The following is a 22,163-nucleotide window of genomic DNA, read 5'->3' as shown; positions in this document are numbered from 1 at the left end:
CTTTACTTTAAACATAACTGTAAATGCTTCCATTCATTACTGAATAAATTTATTGTGCACACAGCTTTCAAAAAAACTCCACTTTGCATTTTCTAATGCACGTGCTTTAACAAGGAAATATTTTTCTTAGAGCCTCCCATTCTGACACAGTGCAAACAGACAATGTCAGGAAATTGTACACCTGTCCACAGCTCTGCAAAAAGAATATTTGCTGAGGACAGGAAGTACTCTAATACTGGACAGGTTATGAGTATTGATATTGAAACCCATGTGAGGATTCTATTTAATATTCAGTCTCTGCTCCCATTCCCTAAATAAGCACTTTCAGGCTTCCTCCTGTGGTACTCTGTTTAACCATTTGAAGGGACTGTCTCTAGGATTTCATATTTCTCCTGACATGAATTAATTTAGGTTTTGGGTGGGGGTAGGGAGCTCTTCTTGCCAAGCCAGAAGACTTTCTCTCCTTATGCTGTGTCATCAATCATCCAGGCTTTCCTCTGTCTCCCAGTGTTGCCAAATGACAGAAGACTGATGTCACTTCTCTCTGCTACTTGCAGGTTTGCTGCCAATCTCATTTCAGGAGTGCAAGACTACAAAGCTTTACTGGACACGTAAGTAGCTTGGAAGGAGAGCCTGAGTATCCACAGGGCTCCTGATCCAAGGCTGCCCTCAGCACAAAGCCAGCCTGCATTGCACCCCTCCACCATGGGGAAGGGCTGGAGCTCCAGCACGATTCAGAGAAGAGCTTCAGTAATTTTTTATGCCCTTTCTGCTGTGTAATAGATTGGAGAAGGATCCTTTTTGATGGCTGGCAGGCACAGTGCAGCCCAAAAGGACACACACAATTTGCCTAACAGAGTTACTGAGAGCACAAGAGGAAGCTTGTGCTCCCTGCACCCCAAGGGCGGCAGCACTGTGGTCACACAGCCTGCACACATTTCCTGGCACTCTCCACATTCTGCACTCTCCACCTACAACTGCACTGTCCCTCCTCCCTCCCCTCAGAGAAATAACACATCCCAGCAGGGAGGGAAGTCTCACCACAGAAAGGCTGGCTCAGTAGCCAGTAAAAATAAGCTACTTATGCTCTTTTTGCTTTCTGAATAAAAACACTGGGGAAATACAGGATTCTTCAAATTATGCACCAGTGCAAGTGGTACAGAGAATCTGAGCATTGGCAACTAAAGCAAATATCCCTGGTTTAGACCTGCAACAGTTCTAAAGACCTGGCTAACCAAGATAAACTAGCATAAAACATTACCCCTCACAAGCTGCATGAGAGTAAACTTCCTTGCCTGCTTCTTCACCCTGCCCCTGTCTGACAAGTTGTAAGTTTATTCTTCTTTAGCAGGAGGAAGCTGTCTGCACTGTAAGATCTTCCTCCTGTGGTCTCTGCAGCCTCTCCTGACCAGCAGCACCATTATTTCCTGCTGCAGTGTCAGTGGGGTAATTTACAGTCTATAATCATAATTGTGACTGTAATAGTCCTTTTTTTTTTTTTCTTGGCCACTAAAGAAGCCTTTTAAAAGATGCTTGTTTCACCCACCTTCAAATAAAAAAAAAAATTAATAGGTTTTCAGCACATATTACTCCATAGGTCTAAGTAAAAATTAGCACAAAAGTGAGGACCTGTGGGAAACAGAAATTCCCACTGTATTGCCCAAGTCCTGTTTGTCAGGCAAGGCCCTCTCACACACTCTCTAACCAGTCAGCACAGTAAAGGGCTGCTGTGATTTGCAGGGAATTTCATCAGTACCTGTCTTCAAGGTGCTGGTCCTTCCCAGCTGTTCTGCTGACTTCCATCCTGCCAAGTTTCAGGGCTCCCATCTAGGCAGGCTTCCTATGCACATTGCAAAGCTGCTTATGACCTGTTATTTCCATTTCCACTAGATAATAATGCAGTTGCTTAATGAATATGCATGAAGCTGCCAGAAATGATGTATTTAACTCTGGTATGGGAATTCATCTATTTCCCTTATACTGTAATCTCATTTTATTATTCAATTTGTGTTATACCTGATCTAATTGTACCAGAACAAAGGACAGATTAGATTTCTTTTCCTTTCTGTCTCTCTCCCCTCTTTTCCTCTGGCTTTGTTTTTCCCCTTCTCTGCAGCCATGCTTTACCTGCTGATTTTTCTCGTGGGCAGCTGTCTGGCCATCCTCTCTGCATGAAGCAGTACTACGGGCTCTTTTCTTCCTATCGCCTCCCAGGACGCACCAAAGACACCCTCGTGGCCCAGAAAAGCAACGTAATGCCAGAACCAGAGCACATCATTGTTGCTTGTAACAATCAGGTAAAACCAGTTCTCTTTTTTCATACCTTTCCATATTTCTTAACTTGCTTAAATTCATTCCAGAAGAGCCTATCTGGTGTCTGTTCAGAAATGCAATTAGTGTGCTACGTATGAGCTCACTCCTTACCGAGTGTTTGCGGTCGATATTTCCAAAAGATGCTTCTGCAGCATTTTTGTCCTTGGCCCACATTATGTTCCAAGTACAGTGATGCAGAAAGGAGGAATGTGGCAGAATTCATTTGCTTTCTCTTTCAAACAAAAAATGTTTAATAAACAGAGACGAAACCACAGAGAAAAAAGAATCCTGTTAGAGTGCATTTGCTGGAAATGCTCTTCTCTTGACAGTCAAGTATTGGCACACAGTTAATGGCAGCTATACCTCACCTGTGCATGGCATAGACACCATGCAGGGACCCTAAGCTATGCCTGAAGAGTTTAGCAGAGATGCAGGCAGAAATACTGAAGTGTTAGAGTGAATCTGCCCCAGCCAGTAATTACCAAGGAGCAGCAGAGTCTGTTTCCTGGGCACAGTACCTTATAGCCCAGCCTTACATGCAGTACTGGAGCCATGCCATGAGATGGTAGCTTCCAGTGAAGTTTTCTGCTTTTCCAGGAAGTGCAGGAAATTTTCTAGATTCTCTAGGTTATATTTGAGCAAATAATACCATGAAAATTACTTACATACTGATTTTATCCCTCCAAGCTTTTTTTAAGCTTATTCAAATACTGTATGCTTTACTTGAGTCCAACACACAGTAAAAGTCCCCTATGGCAACTGGCATTACATTGGTGTTAAAACACAGGAGGGGTGAGCCCTGGGCCATTCCCCAGTGGTTTTGTGTCCCACTGCATGCAAGACTTCAGCATCTCAACACCTACCCAGGTGACAGAAAAATGTTGGACCTCAAAGGGCCCAACCCACCTCTGACTGATCTTCTGACTTCTGTCATTTTTTTGCAGTTTTTTGTTTTGGATGTTGTCATTAATTTCCGTCGTCTCAGTGAGGGAGATCTTTTCACTCAGTTACAAAAGATAGCAAAGATGGCAGAGAATGAAGAGGAGATGCTGCCTCCAATTGGCCTGCTGACAACAGAAGGAAGAACAGAGTGGGCAGAGGCCAGGATGATCCTTATGAAAGGTTAGCAGCAGCAACCCCAGCTTTCTCTTCATCATCTTCCTCCTCACCATCACTGCCTTTCTTTGCTGAGAGCAAACATCACAGCAAACACAGGACTGAATGTGCAACCCCACTGCTGAATTTTTCCAGCAGTAGGAACCTCAGTATGTGTAAGATGTGTGCTGCCAGGAGAGCAGAAATGGCTTGACCCTTTGGCTGTGTATGTTTGTGTTTGTTATGTAATAACTCTCACTCCATTCTTTGTTTTTCATCACATAAATTACATTACATCAGATCTTGTGATTTGTCTCTTTCTTCATATCCATTTTGTACCAAGAGGAATGATGTATCCTCTTAGCTTCTGGCAACTATTTGATATTATTGATCTAATCCAACAAAAGCATCTGCAAGTTAAACACCTATTGAATCTAGCTGTGTACTCTCTCTAGTCAATGGAGAAGGTACCAGGGCCAATTCTTAAGTAAATATCTAGGAAAGATGGCACCATTTATTATCTGGGGACCACTCTCTCTCTCTTTTCCAACAGGCAGCATTTAGCTGTCTCAGATTCTTGTATTTCAAAGTTGGAAACAGTTGTAAATAAAGGGTGGGGTTAGTGATATCACATCACACCTTATGTTTTTTACCCTGAGGCTAAGTATTATAAATGCCCTCTTTTTGCCATTTTATGTGTCTTAAGTATTTATTTTTTCATTCTGAAGAAAACATTAACTCATCTCTTTATCTCCAGTTCAGCAATGCCACAGAAAATATTGCTTTTTTACTAATGCCCTGGAATATACAAGAGTTGCCAATAGTCTCAAAGTAAGTTTATCATTCTAAGGAAGATTCCCCTTTTCTTATTCAAGTTTATCTGTCCTTATAAAAACTTAATACAGATACACACACAACACAGAGTCCTGGCCATTATTTCTCAATATTATATAGCATTAGTCTTATGTTTAAGCTTTCCCCTCCTCTTCCCATCATTTCTCTTTAAAGGAGGGGACATAAAACTCCTTATTTTAATGAAAACTGAGGTGAACACAAATCATTTATTTTCATGCCATACTAAGTAAAACAGTCAATGCCTTGAAACTTACAGCAAAATTATCTTTGTTAACCTACATCATCCAAAAGAAAAACAAAAAGAAAAATCAACAAAAACTAGCTAAAACCCTCTCCATAATGTTTTTAGATTGCCTGGCATATACCAAAATATTTATTTTAATCAGAAGGCAAACCAACTCAGTTATGTAGCTGAAAAAACCAGATTCTGCACTAGTAAATCTAATAGCACCTTGATGTCAGCCCTCTCTAAACTAAGCAGGAATCCCATCCCAGACCATCCATGTTAGCACAGCTCTTCTATACAGGTGAATTCATTGCTATTACACATGGATATATGATCATTACAATCCAAGTGTTCTGCAATAAATAAGAGAGGAAGAGGGAACCTGGAAGGCAGTGGCAGTGAAAGGGTGACTCCACAGCTGGTCTGTGCTGAGCAGGGCAAGAGAATGCTTTGGGACAGGAAACCTGTGCAGTGTTTGCAGAGGCTGTGAAGAGTTATATCCATGGGCCTGCACAGACCTGCAAATAGAGCATAGGTCTTGTAGGTGAGAAGATGTCCAGGCTATTGTAATAAACCCAGCCATGACTGATTTATAAACATACTCAGCACTGTGACTGCCTTCAGGCTGCAGAACTAGCTCACTCTTCCAAAGTACAGAAAGTGAATTCTGTATGAAGTGACTGGCTACAGTCCCATGAGTACTGCACCTGAATTTGATTCAAAACTATCTTCTCATATTTTCCTTTCTAAAATTAAATTTAAAGAACCCAACTAACCAACAGTTGGCTGGCCAATTCAATGTAGCTGTGCATTAGACAGAAAGAAATGTCTTGCAGGACTTTAGGCTTGGTCTTACTCTCCTCTATTTTAGCTCTTCCTGCAGATATTTTCAATCCCAAGTCATGGTTCATGAGTTCTTGGGTAATTTATTGTCTGCTTCACATGATAATTTTTCAGGGTTTGATCAGCCCTCTGGATATGTTTGTTTCCTTCTGTAAAAGCATCTTTCCCCTGCTTTGCTGTTCCTGGCACATGTTAATTTTATTCACTCTAATACCTAGACTCCAGATACCCTGAAGCCATATGTCAGACTAAGAGCTTCATATCTGTCAAAGATGTGTGGGTAGCAGCCACAATGAAATATATATAAACCCATCAAGCAGCGTAAAGCAGAATGCTGAGCAAGCTGGGAGCAGTTTGTAAATCACTATCCAAGCTGTTTCTCCTCAAAGATGCCTGTCTGCAAACACCAGAAGCTGATGTAAACAGGGCAAGTTCCATTCACAAGGATCTTTTCAGCCTTTGCACCGATGCACCCAGAGCATCAATGAAAAAACACCTCAATTACAGTCAGCCCTGCAAGTGTGAGATACTGGAAAAGCTTTACAGCCAAGTGGACAGGGATGTGCCTTCTCTCCTATAAAGCCTCTGAATGCTTTTGAAGGCACTCCAAAGGGACCCTGGTGCTCACATTTTGCAGGGCTGCAACCTCTCTGCGCGCCCCATCAAACACAATCTCTTGGCTCGAGCCTTTGGAGGAGCTGGCAGGTGCTCCAGCTGCCTTCCCCAGGACTCTTCTGTTGGCAAGGGGACACAGCACACTCTGCACTCCACTAGGTCCCCAAGGAGCCTGCAAGGAGTCAGGCTGACCATCTCTGTCCCTTGGGCCCTGGCTGCTAATGCTCCCTGCAGGAGCCACCAAACAGCAACAGCAGTACCTTACATAACCTGCACAGGGCCAAAGCTCCCCCTCTTCCTCCTCACTATCACTTCCTCTCCTTCTCTCAACACATTTTTAATTTCTTGCATATTTGGTCTCCTTTTCACTGCACAACATCTGGAGAATGAACCTGGATGGTAACAAGTGTCTGGGTTTTTTCTAGCTCCTGACTAACCTATGTTGCTAGTCCTAGAAAGGTACATTATTTCTTACTATGAAAAATGCTATTCTTTCAGACAATCAAGCTACTTTACATACTTGCAAACCTTGAAAACCTGAACATATTGAAATGGCCCCATGTGTCAAATGAAAATGAGAATTGTTTAATTTTAAACACTTTTTCATTCTTTTAGCTAAAATAATTTTCTGAATTGAGCACATATTTGTTGAACTTAGCCTAGACTTGAAAGAAGTTTTGATCAATCTGAATTCATATATTTCACTGAGAATATTCTGAAACAAATTTATATTTACACCAAATCTAGCAGATGAAAGCTGATCTGTTAAGAGCAAGAGGAATTTTATGTTGATGCTTGAAAGCCCTTTTTCCTTTGATCTTGTTAACAACCATATAACAGCAATTAATAATGTTACATGTTTTTAAATGAAAGCAGTTCTTGTTAAAGGCTGCACACTTCTCTCTTTTCAATGAGGAACTGTGGAAAGTGCTCACAATTAAATATTTCCTATGCTTCAAACTGGTCCTTGGATGCAAACAAACCCTTAACCTTTTTAATATTTCTGAGTTAGACAAAGAAACGGAGAAACACATAAATACACCATAAATAAGGAGGAAAGCACTGAGGACAAGGTAAAAATGACCCCATAGTCCAACCATGTAAGAAGAGTGTCAGGATAGAAAGAAACAGAAAGAGATGCAGAAAAGTCCATTTTATTCAGCAGTACAGTAATGACAGGAGAGCAGTGCAATGTGGCAACCCATGGGTTTTGCAAAACCATGTTCAAAAACTAAACCTCAAAACCTCATCCACAGATGTTTCCTCATGTGATGTAGGCAATATAACCTAATGACCAGAGACAGGAGAGACAAGAGGGTTTTAATACAGTAAGGCAAAACCAATATAGACCCTGCTGTTCCTTGTTCTGAAAAGGGTTTTCATGGGAGAACAACACAAAAAGACTCGAAGCTCTGCTCTTCCAGAGCAGAATACTGCAGCAATAGTGTGAGCTCTGAAGTTTTCTATTTTCTACCTGTCCTCTGTAACTGTTATATATAAAATAAGCAAGCAATGCTGGCTTTAAGAGTAAAATAGATCTGCTGTGTAATATAATTACTTCAAGGAAATGAAAGGCGGAGAAAGAAAGTGGCTGTTATTGAATCATGTGAGAGACACACAGAGTTACAGAAGTTAGCACAGGAATTAATGCCTTGGTGTAGCGTCCCCTTGCACTGAGGTGATGTGCTGCTGAGGGAAGCTGCCTGCAGGGTCAGATCTCCAGGGCAGAGGGCTCCCAGGCAGTGCTGTCCCCGGAGCTGGGGGGACGTGAACGCCTCGCCCTTCCCTCCGCAGACTCCACCAACCGCGACTCCCTGGACATGATAGAGCGGTGCGTGTGCCTGGTGTGCCTGGACAGCCCCAGCAGGCTGGAGCTCAGCCCCACCAACAGGGCCCTGCAGATGCTGCACGGGGGAGGCTGCTGCAGGAGCGGGGCCAACCGCTGGTACGACAAACCCATGCAGGTAAACCCACCCTGCACCCTGCCTGCTGCTGCTCTGGGGAGCAGGGTCCGTGGGGGAAAGGGGGGAGGGCAGGTTTGGGCTGTCCCTTGCACAGCAGGGACACCTTTTCCACTTTTTCCAAAGCTCCCTTGGCTCCTGAGATAACATAGATATGCAGATGTCTGAGTAGGTAGATGTTGGATATAAAAAAAAAAACAATGCATTTTCATACACCGAGCCAAATGAAATGAAAATGCTGGCCTAGTATCTCAGAATGAGAAAAAAAAGCAAGGTATTTTTCTTTGTTTCCTCTTCTTACACATTTTCCTGACATCCTAGAAATGTTACTGCTTGTAATTTGGCATGTGTTTAAGTCCTCACTTAACAGACTGTTTACTCATTTAATGACATCCTTGTTGAGCCTTCCCTTAAGTATTGACTTCTCCAGCCTTTTTCCCATCAGATTTTGATTGTCATATTTTAAAGCATCACACTGTTATTTCCACACTTTGCAATAGACCCAGAGTGAAGTGATGTATTAATCTCCAACTGTCAACAATGTTGACACCTTATGAAAAATTGAAAAAACCCTGACTGATACATTGCTTGCATAATGCTTGCTGCTCTTGCCATATCTAAAAACAGCAATATGAAAAGAGAAACCCCTAAAATAATTTCACTTGCACCAGCTTACCCAAGAGCAAATACATTTCAGGAATCATTCCTGATTAATGCCACTGCAAATGACATTATTAGCAGACTCCTTTGAAGAACAAACCATTTGTCTTTAGAACAGTTAGAACCCTGTTATTTGCAGGGCCAAGTGTTATTTCAAGCAGATGAGAATAAACAATATTTTCTTTTTGTCTACTATCATAAAGCAGCAGAAAGCAAATAAAATTGTATAGAGTGTGAGAGAGCTTAATTTTTCCAGATGTATTCAAGCCAAAGTAGTCCAAAGGTGAAGAGAAATTCTTAGGGAAATAAGATCTCATTTCCTTCTATGCAAACATAGATTGTGTCAGAAGACATTCTCACAGTAGAATTTATTCTTTCTCTCCATATTCTTCCTCACCTTTGCAGTAAGGCTTCAGAAAATGTCCAGGTGAACTTGTTCATCATGCCCCCATTCTGAAAACCTCATGGAAAGCAGGGAGGTAGGATGTGTGTGTGATACAAATGTGCAAGAGAGAGCTAAGTGGGTGAGCTCCAGCCAAATGCACTTCAAAGCAAGTGTGGGGGAAAAGCCCAGAAAAAGGACAGCAAAGCTGCAGTATGGGCCTAGACATCTGCTTTTGTATGAGATGGAGAAATTACAAATTACATGGGTGTATCACAGAACTGGAAAACAGCAGGTTGCCACCAGCAGTGACATGTGTACACAATGAAATTAAAAATGAAGACTAATAAGAGGGGCATGAAATGAAGAAAGCATCTAAAAATAAAAGATTCAAAATAAGCTATGAGAAAGCTATCAAATAAGGATGAGCTTTTAATAAAATGAGGTCCTAAGGATTTCCCAGATACACGTTTTATTGTCCTCAAAAGTAGAAGAAGAGCCCTGGCCTGTCTTTGTACTGATGGGTTTTCTGTGCCATAAAGCAGATGCTAAATCAGATTTTCAGATTCCATTGGGAATTGCTAAAATATACATTCTGCCAGGATTCAGTCCCAAACAGAAACATGAAAGTGCAACACCTATCAGAACACAAGCAAGTCTCCTGCAGTAAATCTGTAAATCACCCACTGATTTGTAGGGCAAGGAAGTTCCTGATATGAGCGATAAGAAAACCACAGGGGAATAAGAAAACCACCTATGTCAGGTTTCCATCATGGACAACTTACCCAGAGCACTATCTATTGCCTGTTTGTGTTGCACCTGTTCTTTTCCCTGTTCAGTTTGTGGTGGGAAGAGACGGACTCTGCGGGGCCGTGTGTGAACACTCTCCCTTCGATGGCATCGTGATGGTGCAGTGCACTGAGTACCTGCTCAGGCACATGTGAGTTCCCTCTCTGTGCATTTCACACCCATTCCAGCCCCTGGGAAGCCTCTGCCACTGGCAGATTTCCCCTGATACACAGGGGCCACTAAGACACATAGAGCTGTTGAAAAGCAGTAATGCACCTGCTAAAAGAACAGTGTTTAATAAATTGATTTATTCCTGTGAACTTAATGAGCTCTGTCTGACTTGCCAACAGGAAAGAAAGTTCCAAGAAATTAGTGCGAGCTGACTCGGTGAGCGAGCTTCCTGCTCCACGGAGACTAAGGTGGAAGTGCTCCCCTGACATTCAGACACATTTGGCATCAGCAGCAGAAAAGCTCCAAAGGTAGAAACATTTCTCAGCCATGACTGCAAGCTGGGAACTACCCAGCACATTGCCTGGGCTCCCTCTTGTCTTCCTGCTCCTCCTCTTACCAAGCTGCACAAATCTAGCATCTCTCTGCAGGATAGGTCCCTTATGGGCTGGAGATACTTGTCCCTATTCAGGAATTGCATTACCATTGCTTTCCTTCCATGTAAATATTAGGAACTCTAAAAACCACTGGAAAAACAGCTTACCCATATTTGCACAGGATGCAAACAATGCAGGTCTTCTGTTTTTGTGGATATCTCCTATGGGTTTGAGCTGACTCAATCTGAAGCCAGGGCAATAGGGGTACATATAGAGGACAGTAGAATACAACTGGTTTGAATAAACAATTTGAATTTAGGAAAGTAATTTGTTTACATTAATATTGCTTCTACAAAATCTAGTTTTTCTGAATTTGTTTCCAGGTTGTCAAAGATTTGCATGATCTTTGGGGATCAGGGTAGCAATAGGATTTTTTTCTCAACATTCAGGCCTGTGATCTCTTTGTAAAGGATTAACTAATTGTCTGCATGATCAGCTGTAAGCATGTCCAGTGTGGTTGCATTAGATAAGACCTCAAAGTGTCTAGAAAGATACATAAGAGTGAAAACATTCAGGATGCAGAATAACTCCTTTGTGTTCTTTAATAAAGGGAGTAGTCCTCTAAATTGAATCTTGCAAGGAGCTTAAGGCCTTCATCAGATTTTAAATGCACTCAATTCTCACACCAGTAAATCTCTCAGAAATTTGTCAAGAGCAAAGGAGACCCTTGCTCAGGCTTCAGGGATGGAAACACTAAGGTTGGGAGAAGGTTGCTGGATTTTGGGAGTTTTTTTGTTGTTTGGGGGTTTTTTTATAAAAAAGGTATCTTACTCAAATGAACAGACAAGTGCCACAGTTAAGGCTGCAGATAACAAGCCTGGTGCAGAATCTGTATGAATAAAAGTTACTGACTAGGAACAAGTTACCAAAGGCCAGGACTGTCTGCAGAGAGAGCAGGAGGGCAGAGGCCACTCACCTCTAAGAGGGTACTGGCAGGAAAAGATCTCTGGGTTTTAACTGCAAACAGAAATGGGACAGAATATGGTTTAGTGGTGAAAAAGGTAGAGTAGATTAAAGGTTGGACTTGATGATCTAAAAGTTCTTTTCCAACTTTAGCAATTCTATGAGATTCTTACATCTACCCCTGCAGTAACTGCCTTCTGCTTGTTTTCCAGGACAGTGGAGAATCTGGATTTTATTGCCTACAAATTTGAGCACTATGGAAAGGAATTTATTAAGAAACAAAAGATCAGCCCAGATGCCTACATTCAAGTAGCACTTCAGCTGGCATTCTACAGGTAAGGTTAGTTCAGTTCATAGGAACAAGGTACACAAGGTAGTGGGGTTTTATACAGAGGGTCCATTTTTCCCTCAACATTCAAACAAATGCCTCCTGCATGGAAATCTTGCCTAATGACTGTAGGGCAGACAAGAAAGAAACTGATACCTGGCTAACATATTTCATGTACTCTTGCATATTCTAGTAATAAAACTTCAAAAATTACCTAGCCCAAGATTTTCATCTAAATCCCAGCCATGATATAAATCCCATGTTTGCAATAAAAACCTTAAGGAATGGTTGTGTTCTGAGACCACCTGCTTCAGCTGAAAGACACAGTCTGTCTCCTGAAGCAAGGAGTAGTATCTGCATACCTGGACCCAAATGAAACAACAGTTTTCATAATCTGTCCTAGTTGCTGTGAGGGTTTTCATTCCAACTCACAAATAACACCCTACTCCCCTTTTACTCATTCTTTTCATTCACACACTCAGTGCATTTTCTCTTGTTTTAAATAAAACATATTTCAAGCCCATAAGTAAATGATTAATTACACAATTATTTTATGATGCAGTACAAATAAAACATCTTTCAGTAAATTTTTGTTTTACTAGACTTGTTTTCACACAAGTCATTTTTTACTGGCAGTGCATAACTCAAACATATACAGCTGTATGCAGCTCTTCATATTAGAAAGGAGTGAGCATCCATCTTTTTTAAGCTTCTTACACAATTCTATCAACATTGAGATGAATACTGTGCAAGAAATAAAAGTGCGGCTGTAACAATAAAACGCACCAAGCCTGTATTTCTCTTAGTCTTTATGACTCTTTGAAAATCATCATCCTTTGTTTTTCTTCTTCCCCCTCTCAGGTGCCACGGGAGGCTGGTCCCAACCTACGAGAGCGCTTCCCTGCGCCGCTTCGATGAGGGCAGGGTTGACAACATTAGGTCTGCTACCTCTGAAGCATTTGCTTTTGTCAAAGCAATGGCAGGTGACAAGACAGCTGTGTCGGTATGTTGGGCTGCCTCCCTCTGTCTTCTTTGCCAAAACACTGTGTAAATAATGCATCTGTGGTCCCAAGTCTCTCATTTTTAACTCTTAACTGAGAGCATAAAGGCAAAGGGCAGGGTAGCAAGCATTACAGACTTTGCTTTTTGTACAGACCAACCATTAAGCTAAATATAAATATTCCCTTATTTTTATTTAAGCATCCAAAAGATTCAAAGGTGCCTGAACATGACATTATAAGAAACGTAATATCTAATTTTAGATTTAGTACTGTCTTATGAATGTTCTATCATCAGGTCCAAATTCAGCTCCCTGGAGAGATCTAGGCTGAACATGCAAAGTTCAGGATCATTAAACTGCCACACCAGGGGAATTGCCTGGCAGGTCTCCTGCAGTGCTTAGCTCTGCTGCAGCCTGCAGTATGTGATGTAATACCCATGCTTTCATTTCTGGATATGTGGACATGTTCTGGCTGATCTTTTTTGTTTTAAAGGCATGTTTCTATGAAATTGACTGAGTCTTATAGGATCCTCGAGGGAGCTGAACCTTAATGATGAAAAGCTTCATCAAGCTAACAAAACAACTCTCCAAGTTGTCCTGCTATCATACTGCATAAAGAAAGATTAAAATTGCCTTTCTTTGAGACCCCACCATCTGTTTGCCAGAAGCATGAGCTCTGCACAAAGTGGATGGGGATGCAGAGAGGTACAGCTGGGAGCAGAGCTTCACAAGCAGCCCTGTGCACTGTCCTGCCCCATCCCTGGGGAGCCTCCCCCTGTCTCTGTGCCATTCCACCCACTGCACTGCGCTGCGGACGGGGAATTTCCAGGTGGCGCTTCAGATGCAAAATGCTGCCACAGTACAGTTTGTTTTTCACAGTAAGCCCATTCCAGTGGCAACAGCCCACATGGCTGTTCTTTAGAATTTAGCATAACGTTGCTAGAAGCATTGCTGGGCTGTAGGTTAGGTGTAAATTAATGGAATATTATAAACCAAGATCTCACATCCCAGAGGAGTCTGAATGTTTGCCTAGATAAGTCCTCTCTTCATCCACTGCTTCTTCAATTTCCTTAAGGTTATCATGCTCAGAACTTATTTCCTGATGAACAAACTCCAATAAGTCCCATGGTAAAATAACTCAAAAAACCTGCAGTAACTGCCTCTGCTGTGTGGGTAATTCACAGCAGACCATGACTCCAACACATGCTATTGCACACAATAGTGACTGCCACACTACCAGGGAAGAAGAGGCTGTTTTTATTTGCTGCCAGTGTCCTGTCTGACCAGAGGGCTCTCGATCACATTTCAGCAGCAGTTCTGTTTCCTGTGCACGCTCCTCTCCATGCCAGGGCACTCAGCACAGTCCCAGCCCCTGCTGTGGCACACTGGCTGTGCTCCTGGCAGGAGCCAGCATGCTCCTACCATGCTGTTTCAATGGATCCTTCTAGATCCCTGATCCTAGATCCCTTTCACAGCACCCTAAGTGCCCTGTTTCACACAAGCAAGCTGAAGAATGCCATGAGTGTCTAAATGGAGCTCAGTCTCAGCCCCCATATCTTTCTTCTGCATGCCTTGGCTGTACAGAATTGGGGGGATGATGGTTTCATTTCCCCTGGAAAACCTGTAATCACAATGCAAACCAACCACTGATAGTTTTCCTGGTCTCCTCTCCACCAAGAGATATGAAGGACATTTATACTGATCTCTGATTGTTCCTTCCAATAGACAAGATATTAATAAATCTTCATTTTGATGTGAACATCTTCATCTTTCCATGCAAAAATACACACATATATATGTATATTAGTATCACAGAAACATTAGAAAATGAATTTAATACAACCCTATTCCAAGGTGATTTCTTTAGACCTACACACTGCTCTGAATGTGAAGGGGTTAATTCTTTTTTCTGGACAAAGATGCACCACTTGGTGTAAGTAGCCTTGAACTCCCCAAAATATTGTTAATAGCCATTAATTCAAATCCAATTAAAAAAAAACCACTTTTGTCTTCTGATACAAATAAAAATTATTCTCAAGTGATAGCTTGAGCAGTCACCAAAGATTGATTGAGTCAGATTGATTCTTCAGCAGGAGAAATATCTCATGCATTTGACACTTGCTGTAAAAGCAGCAGCTACTGACACCAGAGATTTCTTGAATAGCTGTAAATTAATCAGATTTAAAGACTGCATTTGGTAATTTAATCTGTACAGGGGAACGAAAACCTAGCTCTAGCCTTGTGAAAAAATATCAGACTTTGTATTTTGAAGGTCCCTGATGGTGACCTTGACTTGCTTCTAAAATGAATTCTTTGTTCAAAAGATCATTCATCGCCCATAGGAGCTGAAGGTCCCCTGTTTGTCTGGAGACCCAGTCATTTCTGGCTGTTTCAGGGTCTCCCAGAGTTGCAGTGTTGGACTTGATGTACAGCAAAGCAGCACTTCTTAAGATCCTTCCCTTAATATAAAAGGCTGCCATTTGACAGGAGTTAAAATTTACTAGCTTGTTATCTGAAATGTGAGGAATCTGTGGAGGGTAGAGCAGCCTTGGAAAATTTTGGATGCTCTTTCACACATGGGAGTAATTTTTTGACTGGCTAGTAAAATACCAGTAATGGCTTTCATTAATATCACTGTCATTGTGTAGATAAACCATTCTGGAGAAGGTACACTGCCTGTATGTTTTGAAAATACTGAATTACACTAGGCAATTATTTTCCCTACTTCAAACACAGTGATTCTGTTGGCAATTATCTACACCCCCAAAATCCATGCAAGGAATACAAAAAAGGACCTGCAAGCCTTTTCTTGACTTCAAACAAACCACCAGCAGGACCAGGTGCTGGTGCTGATCAGGACATTGATCCCTGGGGATTTTCATGTGTCAGAGCACTTACACCTGAGCCAAGAGCAGAGGACATTTGAGGTGCTTGCTGTTTGGCTCCTGGTTAGTTGATGAAAAATGCTATTTCTCTGGGAGCTGATTCAATAACACATGTATTCTGACTACCCCAACAGGATTCTGAGAAGATACAGAAATTTAAGGATGCAATTGCAGCTCAGACTAATTACTCTGTTCTGGTGAGTAAAACACTGCCTGTCTGAATAAGAACTAGTAATCTTTTTCAAGAAAAGTATGAAGACATCATCATTAGCTATTTAAACACTGGAAAAATGTAGTCATCTCCAAACAGGAAAGTATCTACTATGTCACACTTAGGAACATTTCTAATGGCCCAAACAGCCAACTAACCTCAGCTTTAAAAAACTAAGCCTAAAACTAACCATCTATTCATTTTCTGACATTTCTCTTCACTAGAGGATAGAGGTCCCTATCTGGAACCTGATCTTCAGATGGACTGGTAGGCTGGAACATGTATTCATGTATTAAATTGCCCTTTCTAATAAAGGTCCTTAACAATGAGGGAGTGATTATAGTAAGTTTGCTTTTAAAGACCTGAATGCAGTGTCTAATAAAAGAGAGAGATGCCCTCCAGCGAAGAAATCAGTTTAATATCAAATACAACTCATTTTCTGCTGATTAAAAATGAGACAATTCACTCTGGGTAATGCCTTACGTCCCACTGTGCCAAGACAAAGCACAGACTTGTTCTATAAACAACTTAGTCATACAGCTCTTGAAATTAATAAATATTAATAACCAGCTATGATAAGTGAATTTTCTACTTATGGTTTTTGCCTCAGACCATTGCCTATAAACCCATATTGTTGATTACTCTTTATATATTTATAATATTCAAGAAATCATTCACCTTCAGAGGTGGTTTTAAAGGTATATCCAGAGCACTGAAGAGGCAAATTGTTGCTTTCAGGCAGGACTGTGAAACAAAAGAAGCAGGGAAGAAAAACAATTCTGCATTTCAAGCCTTGTGCTGAGAACCCACATCTTAAAAGCTGAGACTTCACATGTTTTGTAAAGCTAAGTCAAGTCTTACTTCAGGGCAACTGCCTCACCTGAAACATCTCAGGGTAACCTCACAATGAGCACAGCACACTGCAGGTCTGCTGGGTGACAACCAGTGGAATTTCTGTACAACAGCTCTCAGAAAATAAAAAGAGAAAAAGAAAAATGCCCATTAATTCTCCCCTCCAAGTTATTTATTCAGCCTCCAGTGCAGCTCATGGGAAAATATTAAAACTGCCATTGGAAAAATAATTTATATCTCCAGGTATTTTTACTTACCAAGCTACCCCTCCTTTTTCAGAATACTAGAATGTAATCATTGGGTCTTTAAACTCTGGGTAAGACTTAGATGGTCTGACTAAATTGTGCATAACAGACTGAAATGTAATAGCTCCTAAGGAAAACAACAAAAAAAAATCTATTTCACAAAACAAAAAGCAATTTAATGATTTTATTTCCCCTTGTTAAGGCTTACTAGTAGCATTGCTATCTTAAAAGTGGAGCTCTAAAATTCAATTTAGCCCAGATTTTTCCTATGCGTTGACTCACAGTTTATTTCGTTAGCCTGTCTCGGCCTCTCTTCAGACATGACATTGATCTATGTAGCAAAAATGTCATTGCTAACAGCCTTATAAATCTTGTGTGATAGCAAAATATTTCCTTTGATTATCAAGTCAGTTTCCCTCTATGGGAAAAAGAACATAAACACAGTGCTGATGTATGCTACCTTTTTGCAAGCATCTCTGTCTGGGCTGATGAACAAATAGCTCCTTTACCAATGGGTGCCTAGTTCTTAATAAGCCAAACCAGGAATGCACTCCCAACCCCCTGCTTCAGGCATTTATCAGTCTTTAAAATTATTCTTCTCATAAGAGAAGAAGTAAACTAGAGCTTTTCTTTTATTTTTTTTAATCCTTAAGAGGAAAACCAAGCTCATGCTCTTTTTTCAATCCTGCCTTCTCTCAGGCTGTTTGTTTCCCTGGTCCCTAGTTCAGCATCCCTTTCCTACATTACTTCAGTCTGGGCCATGGAAGAGCTGCAGGTCAGTCCACAAAATCAGCACTTTCACCAGCAAGAACAAACCTGGACTGAAGGATTTTGAACACACTTATTTATCTGAGGCAATTCCTACCTGGTTGGACCAAATTTTGGTTTGGTTTCCTAAAGAAACAAAACTCTGTAACTATCCTGTCTGCCAAGCCCCCAGTGCTGACTTTTGATCCCATGAGCCATCTTCAGTCACATTTACTAGTAGGGCAAAGCTCTTAAAGCTAATAAATGCCTTAAGTCTAGAGCAGCTGGTAGCTGGACAGAGCAGAGACCTGAGCATGGGCAGCTGGTGGCAGGGACTTGCTGCAGGCTCAGCTGCAGCTCTTGTGAGCTGGCACTGCTGCTTCTGCATCCCTAGCCCTGTTTTCTCAAGCAGTGGGGCTTGCTCACAGATCTGTGACAGATCACTGGCAAATCTCTCTGTTATTCTGTTCAGCCTGTTGCAGACACCTACCAGATCCTTGGATCTAAATTCTATGGAATGGCATGTGCTTTAACTGCCAGAGGGAGATGCAGGCAGTGAGGCAATGGAAGGTTGTTCCACTTTGGAGGTGTTTTGGAGCCCCCCCACCTTGAAACATAATCCAAACAATGCACAGAAAACACCAAAACATGCTTAGAAATTTCTGCTGTCCCATATGCTCCCCTCAGCATCTTTAGAAGTCCAGCCTATGATATTCAGCTCTGAGAGACAATGAACACACAGATAATACCACCACATAATACATCTCAAGACTGTCTCCTTCCTAATTTGTAAATCTTCAGAGCACCATATGAATTTCTAGTTACTGATCTTCAGCAAAGTACAAACTCAAAGTAACATCTGAACATTGCAGGCTTGACATCACTCAAACCAAGTTCATCAGCTCTGACCAGAGCACTAGGCAGTAATAGTCAAAATGCCTCCAAGCTCAGTTAAATGCTGTTGTCTGATCCCATCTCATCACAGGCTGTTACTGGGATGGCAATAGACAATCACCTGCTAGGGCTCAGGGAGGTGGCACGGGAGCACTGCAAGGAGCTGCCAGAGATATTCACAGATGAGACTTATCTGACAAGCAATCGATTCATCCTCTCAACCAGCCAGGTGAGTGTCTCCTCTTCACTGCTCTTGCCAAGCAAAGGATAATTCATTTGTGTTCTGCCAGACCTTGTAGCTCACAGTGAGAACAATGTAAAAAAGGCAAGCAAACAAAAGCAGTATCATCGAGAAGTCTGCAAATTGCTCCACATTTTCAATCCAGTTTTTGTTCATCAGCACAGTAGATACTGACTGTTATCACTTCATAGGCAACATCCCAAAGTCCTTTGCAGAAATTCTGGAAATGCACACACACAAACTCAGCGAAATTCCCATGAGGGCTCAGTTTCCTCTGCTTCCAGGTTACATATACACCCATTCCCCTCTTTTCCTCCTTCCCCTGAGATGACAGCTCTCGTGTCCAATGACAGTATAGCCACAAGGCAGAAGGGCTGCCACCCTGAGAAACAAAAAGCCAAGAGCCATGAGGAAATTTTACTCTTCAAAATTGCTACATTTAATATCTTTGAGAGCCTTCCGTATTTGCTTTAAGACAGCAATCCATGCAGACATGCAACTTAGACTTACAGACATTTTGACAGGTACAGACATTTACAGTAATTTGCACATACAGAGGTACTCTGAGTCAATAATTCCTATATTTAATGTTATGAATAAGGAAGCATACAGCCTAAGAATTAAATGTTTCATTGCATGTAGTAGCAGTCCTAATGAAAAAAGAAATCTTTGTAGGAATTCATTAACTGAAACACTAACCCCTCTGCAACAGATTGGGACTATGCAACAAAAGAGACTTACAATATCATGCCACAGCATAAAACCTTAATAAGTAATTTGATCTTGTCATAATGTTTGTAGGCTTTCAGACATGAGTGGATGTAGCCAACATGCTACTACATAAATTCTGCAGGAAACTACCCATGAGCAAAGAGAGCTTCTGAATAGCTTTATGGCCTTCGGCTGTTGCACAGCAAATTCATCTGACAATTCTATGGCTCTGTTAGCAGGACTAATGGCCTGTTCTACACCATTAAAAAGGCAAATGTTGTTTGAGAAGGCCCATGTACACAGTCTGAAACACACAGATTTCTAACACCTTTTGTTTTCTGCAGGAGAAAGTGTTCCACTGCCATATTATGCCATGATTAAAGTGGGGTGCAATAGAATGCCTAGTTGCATTAAAGTATTTTTATACAGTATCACAATTATAAACTATTATTAGAAGTGGACAATGCTAATTTCTCTAATTTAATGCAGTCTTCACATTAAATTTAACATAACCTTAAGAAATTAAAAACCTTAGAGAAGTTTCACTTTTTCCTAATTCGTAAGCAGCTGAATTTAGGTGCCCTGATTAATCAGAGACCACTCCTTCCCTTCTCCCTGCAACCAGGTTCCTACTACTATGGAAATGTTCTGCTGCTATGGGCCTGTGGTGCCCAATGGATATGGGGCATGCTACAACCCTCAGCCAGAGCACATATTGTTCTGCATCTCAAGCTTTAAAGAATGTGAGGAAACCTCCTCAGGCATGCTAGCAAAAGCTGTGGAAGAAAGCCTCCTAGCAATGAGAGATCTGTGCAACAAATGCAGTTCTGCTGCAGCAAAGGCACCTGCTAAACAAGGTGCAGCCACACAGCTGCAGTGACCACCAGCTCTAGGAGGCTGTGGGGATTGTTCTCCTGAATCCACCTCATGAGCAACATGAGCTGTGCAAAGGCAAGATAGTACTAGTAATAGAATAGTGTAGAACCAAAGTGTCATTTGTTTCTCATTGTTGCCAACATTTACAACTCTGTGTACTAAATCTATCATCTCTTGCTTACGGGTCAGCAAAAAAAGATTTGGTGCCACTGGCTGGAATGAAGGAGGATGTCATAAAAGTATGTGTTGTACCATAATTACCTGACCATAATTATCTTGTGCCACTGTATCACCTAAAAAATTGAGTAAGTTTGTATATAACATAAATTAAATACTAAGGCACACCAATTAATGAATATCTCCTTCAAGTAGTTCTAAAATATTCAAGATTTGCATGTAAAGAAAAAAAGAAATTTCCCCTGTTGGGAATTTTGAGAGTAACACTGTAAATAATAGGTTGCTGCCATTATATCCTGAACTTTTGCATGAGGATTATTTAATACTACCAGTCTATTTACTATATAAGAAAACTCGATTATTTTTAGAAGAGTGGCCCCTGTGCATTTCCACAGAGTTTAGGAACATAATCCGAGTGTTTGCACGTTTCCCCCAATTTGAAAATGCTGCAGAAATAATTTAGCTTTTATTCTGGTTTGCACTGGTCTCAAGCACAGTCCTGTTCTGAAAGCAGCATACTGGAGACATGATCCATCACAGAGAACTGGGAGAATATTGTCCCTAATGAATTGACTTAATTATTATTTCTTTCTATCAGTGTGCAAAATCCAGCCTGACAGAGTGGCAAAGCACAAACATAAGTACTTTTCAATCCTACTTAAATCTTTTCTGTTTGCATTGGCATTAATTTAGTCTCTGTGACTGGCAGGAGAGTGAATGCAACCACACAAAATCAAAGAGCAATAACTAGAATGAAGAGGCAAATTTGCAATATAAGGAAGTCTTCAAGCTAGAGTTATAAATACCAGTACTGGTACTCATATCAGCTTTGCATCATCCTGCTTGGAGGGATTTATATTTTATATTTTTTAATAGGAGATGTAGGGTATCATACTCTGCAATATACAGTAAATTCAACCAGGAAAGTGGTAATATATACAGTGTCTGGTAATTCCCATTTTATGTGAGTGTTATCTTGAGGTTTTTCTCATGATCTCTTTCATTCCCTATGAATCCTACCACACACTGGTATTTCCAGTTACTTTCTGATGAGGTGAGATGTGCTGGCTTACTTAGAGGTGTTCAGTATCATTGTTAGAACACAACTTACTCACTGACTGAAGACAACTCCAAACTCCAGCGCAGATCCCGTGCTGCCCAAGCTGGAACACACTGAGGCCTGGCCAGGGATTGCTCCCTTGCCTATGGAGAGGTGATATTCTCTCCTCCTTTGTAGACTGAACAATCACATGGTGAAGCACTCTGAAGCCTAAAAGCAGAGTGGATTTATTGCAATAACCTAGAGAGGCAGATATGTCCATGTTTAAGAACTCTAGATACAAATTCAGGAGATTCTCCACGTCCATGATTATTTTACTCCCTCTTTGGAGTGGCATATGTGCAATTAAGCAGTCTGCAGGATAAAGGATATCCACAATCCCATATATGAAAGCACAGTGGGCCTGATAATCAATTGGAGCAAGCAGATATGTTGAAGTAAATCTACTATGATGATTTGCAGACATTAAGAGCTGGGCTCGTTTTTTTTTAAGTTATTTTATTTCACTGAAAAATATCTATGTTTTACTACTCCATGAGCTGTGGTTCAAATCAAATATGAAATCTGGTTTTAGGTTACATAAATAATATCATAGCAGAAAAGCTGCCCCAAAGCTATCATAGAATGGTTTAGGTTGGAAGGGATCTTAAAGATCATCTTGTTCCCACTTCCCTGCCATGGGCAGGGAC

General features: G+C 41.2%; 1 protein-coding gene across 2 annotated transcripts in view; it reads left to right on the top strand.

The window, feature by feature from the left end:
• The window catches only part of CHAT (choline O-acetyltransferase), a 33,245-nt gene extending 12,610 nt beyond the window's left edge, over positions 1–20,635 (top strand). For both annotated transcript variants that reach the window (XM_056494832.1, XM_056494833.1), the window contains exons 5-15: positions 558–611; positions 2,117–2,297; positions 3,258–3,435; positions 7,742–7,911; positions 9,790–9,890; positions 10,090–10,218; positions 11,460–11,582; positions 12,437–12,578; positions 15,595–15,657; positions 18,501–18,638; positions 19,987–20,635. In XM_056494832.1, coding sequence (XP_056350807.1) covers positions 558–611; positions 2,117–2,297; positions 3,258–3,435; positions 7,742–7,911; positions 9,790–9,890; positions 10,090–10,218; positions 11,460–11,582; positions 12,437–12,578; positions 15,595–15,657; positions 18,501–18,638; positions 19,987–20,241 — 1,534 coding nt within the window. In that variant the 3' untranslated portion in view covers positions 20,242–20,635. The remainder of the gene's footprint in view (positions 1–557; positions 612–2,116; positions 2,298–3,257; positions 3,436–7,741; positions 7,912–9,789; positions 9,891–10,089; positions 10,219–11,459; positions 11,583–12,436; positions 12,579–15,594; positions 15,658–18,500; positions 18,639–19,986) is intronic.
• The last annotated feature ends 1,528 nt before the right edge of the window (positions 20,636–22,163 follow it).

The sequence above is a fragment of the Oenanthe melanoleuca genome, chromosome 6 (assembly GCF_029582105.1).
Source record: "Oenanthe melanoleuca isolate GR-GAL-2019-014 chromosome 6, OMel1.0, whole genome shotgun sequence".
In the NCBI taxonomy this organism is placed as follows: Eukaryota; Metazoa; Chordata; class Aves; order Passeriformes; family Muscicapidae; genus Oenanthe; species Oenanthe melanoleuca.
Note: the sequence above shows the minus strand (reverse complement) of the source record. Positions and strands in the feature narration are given on the sequence as shown.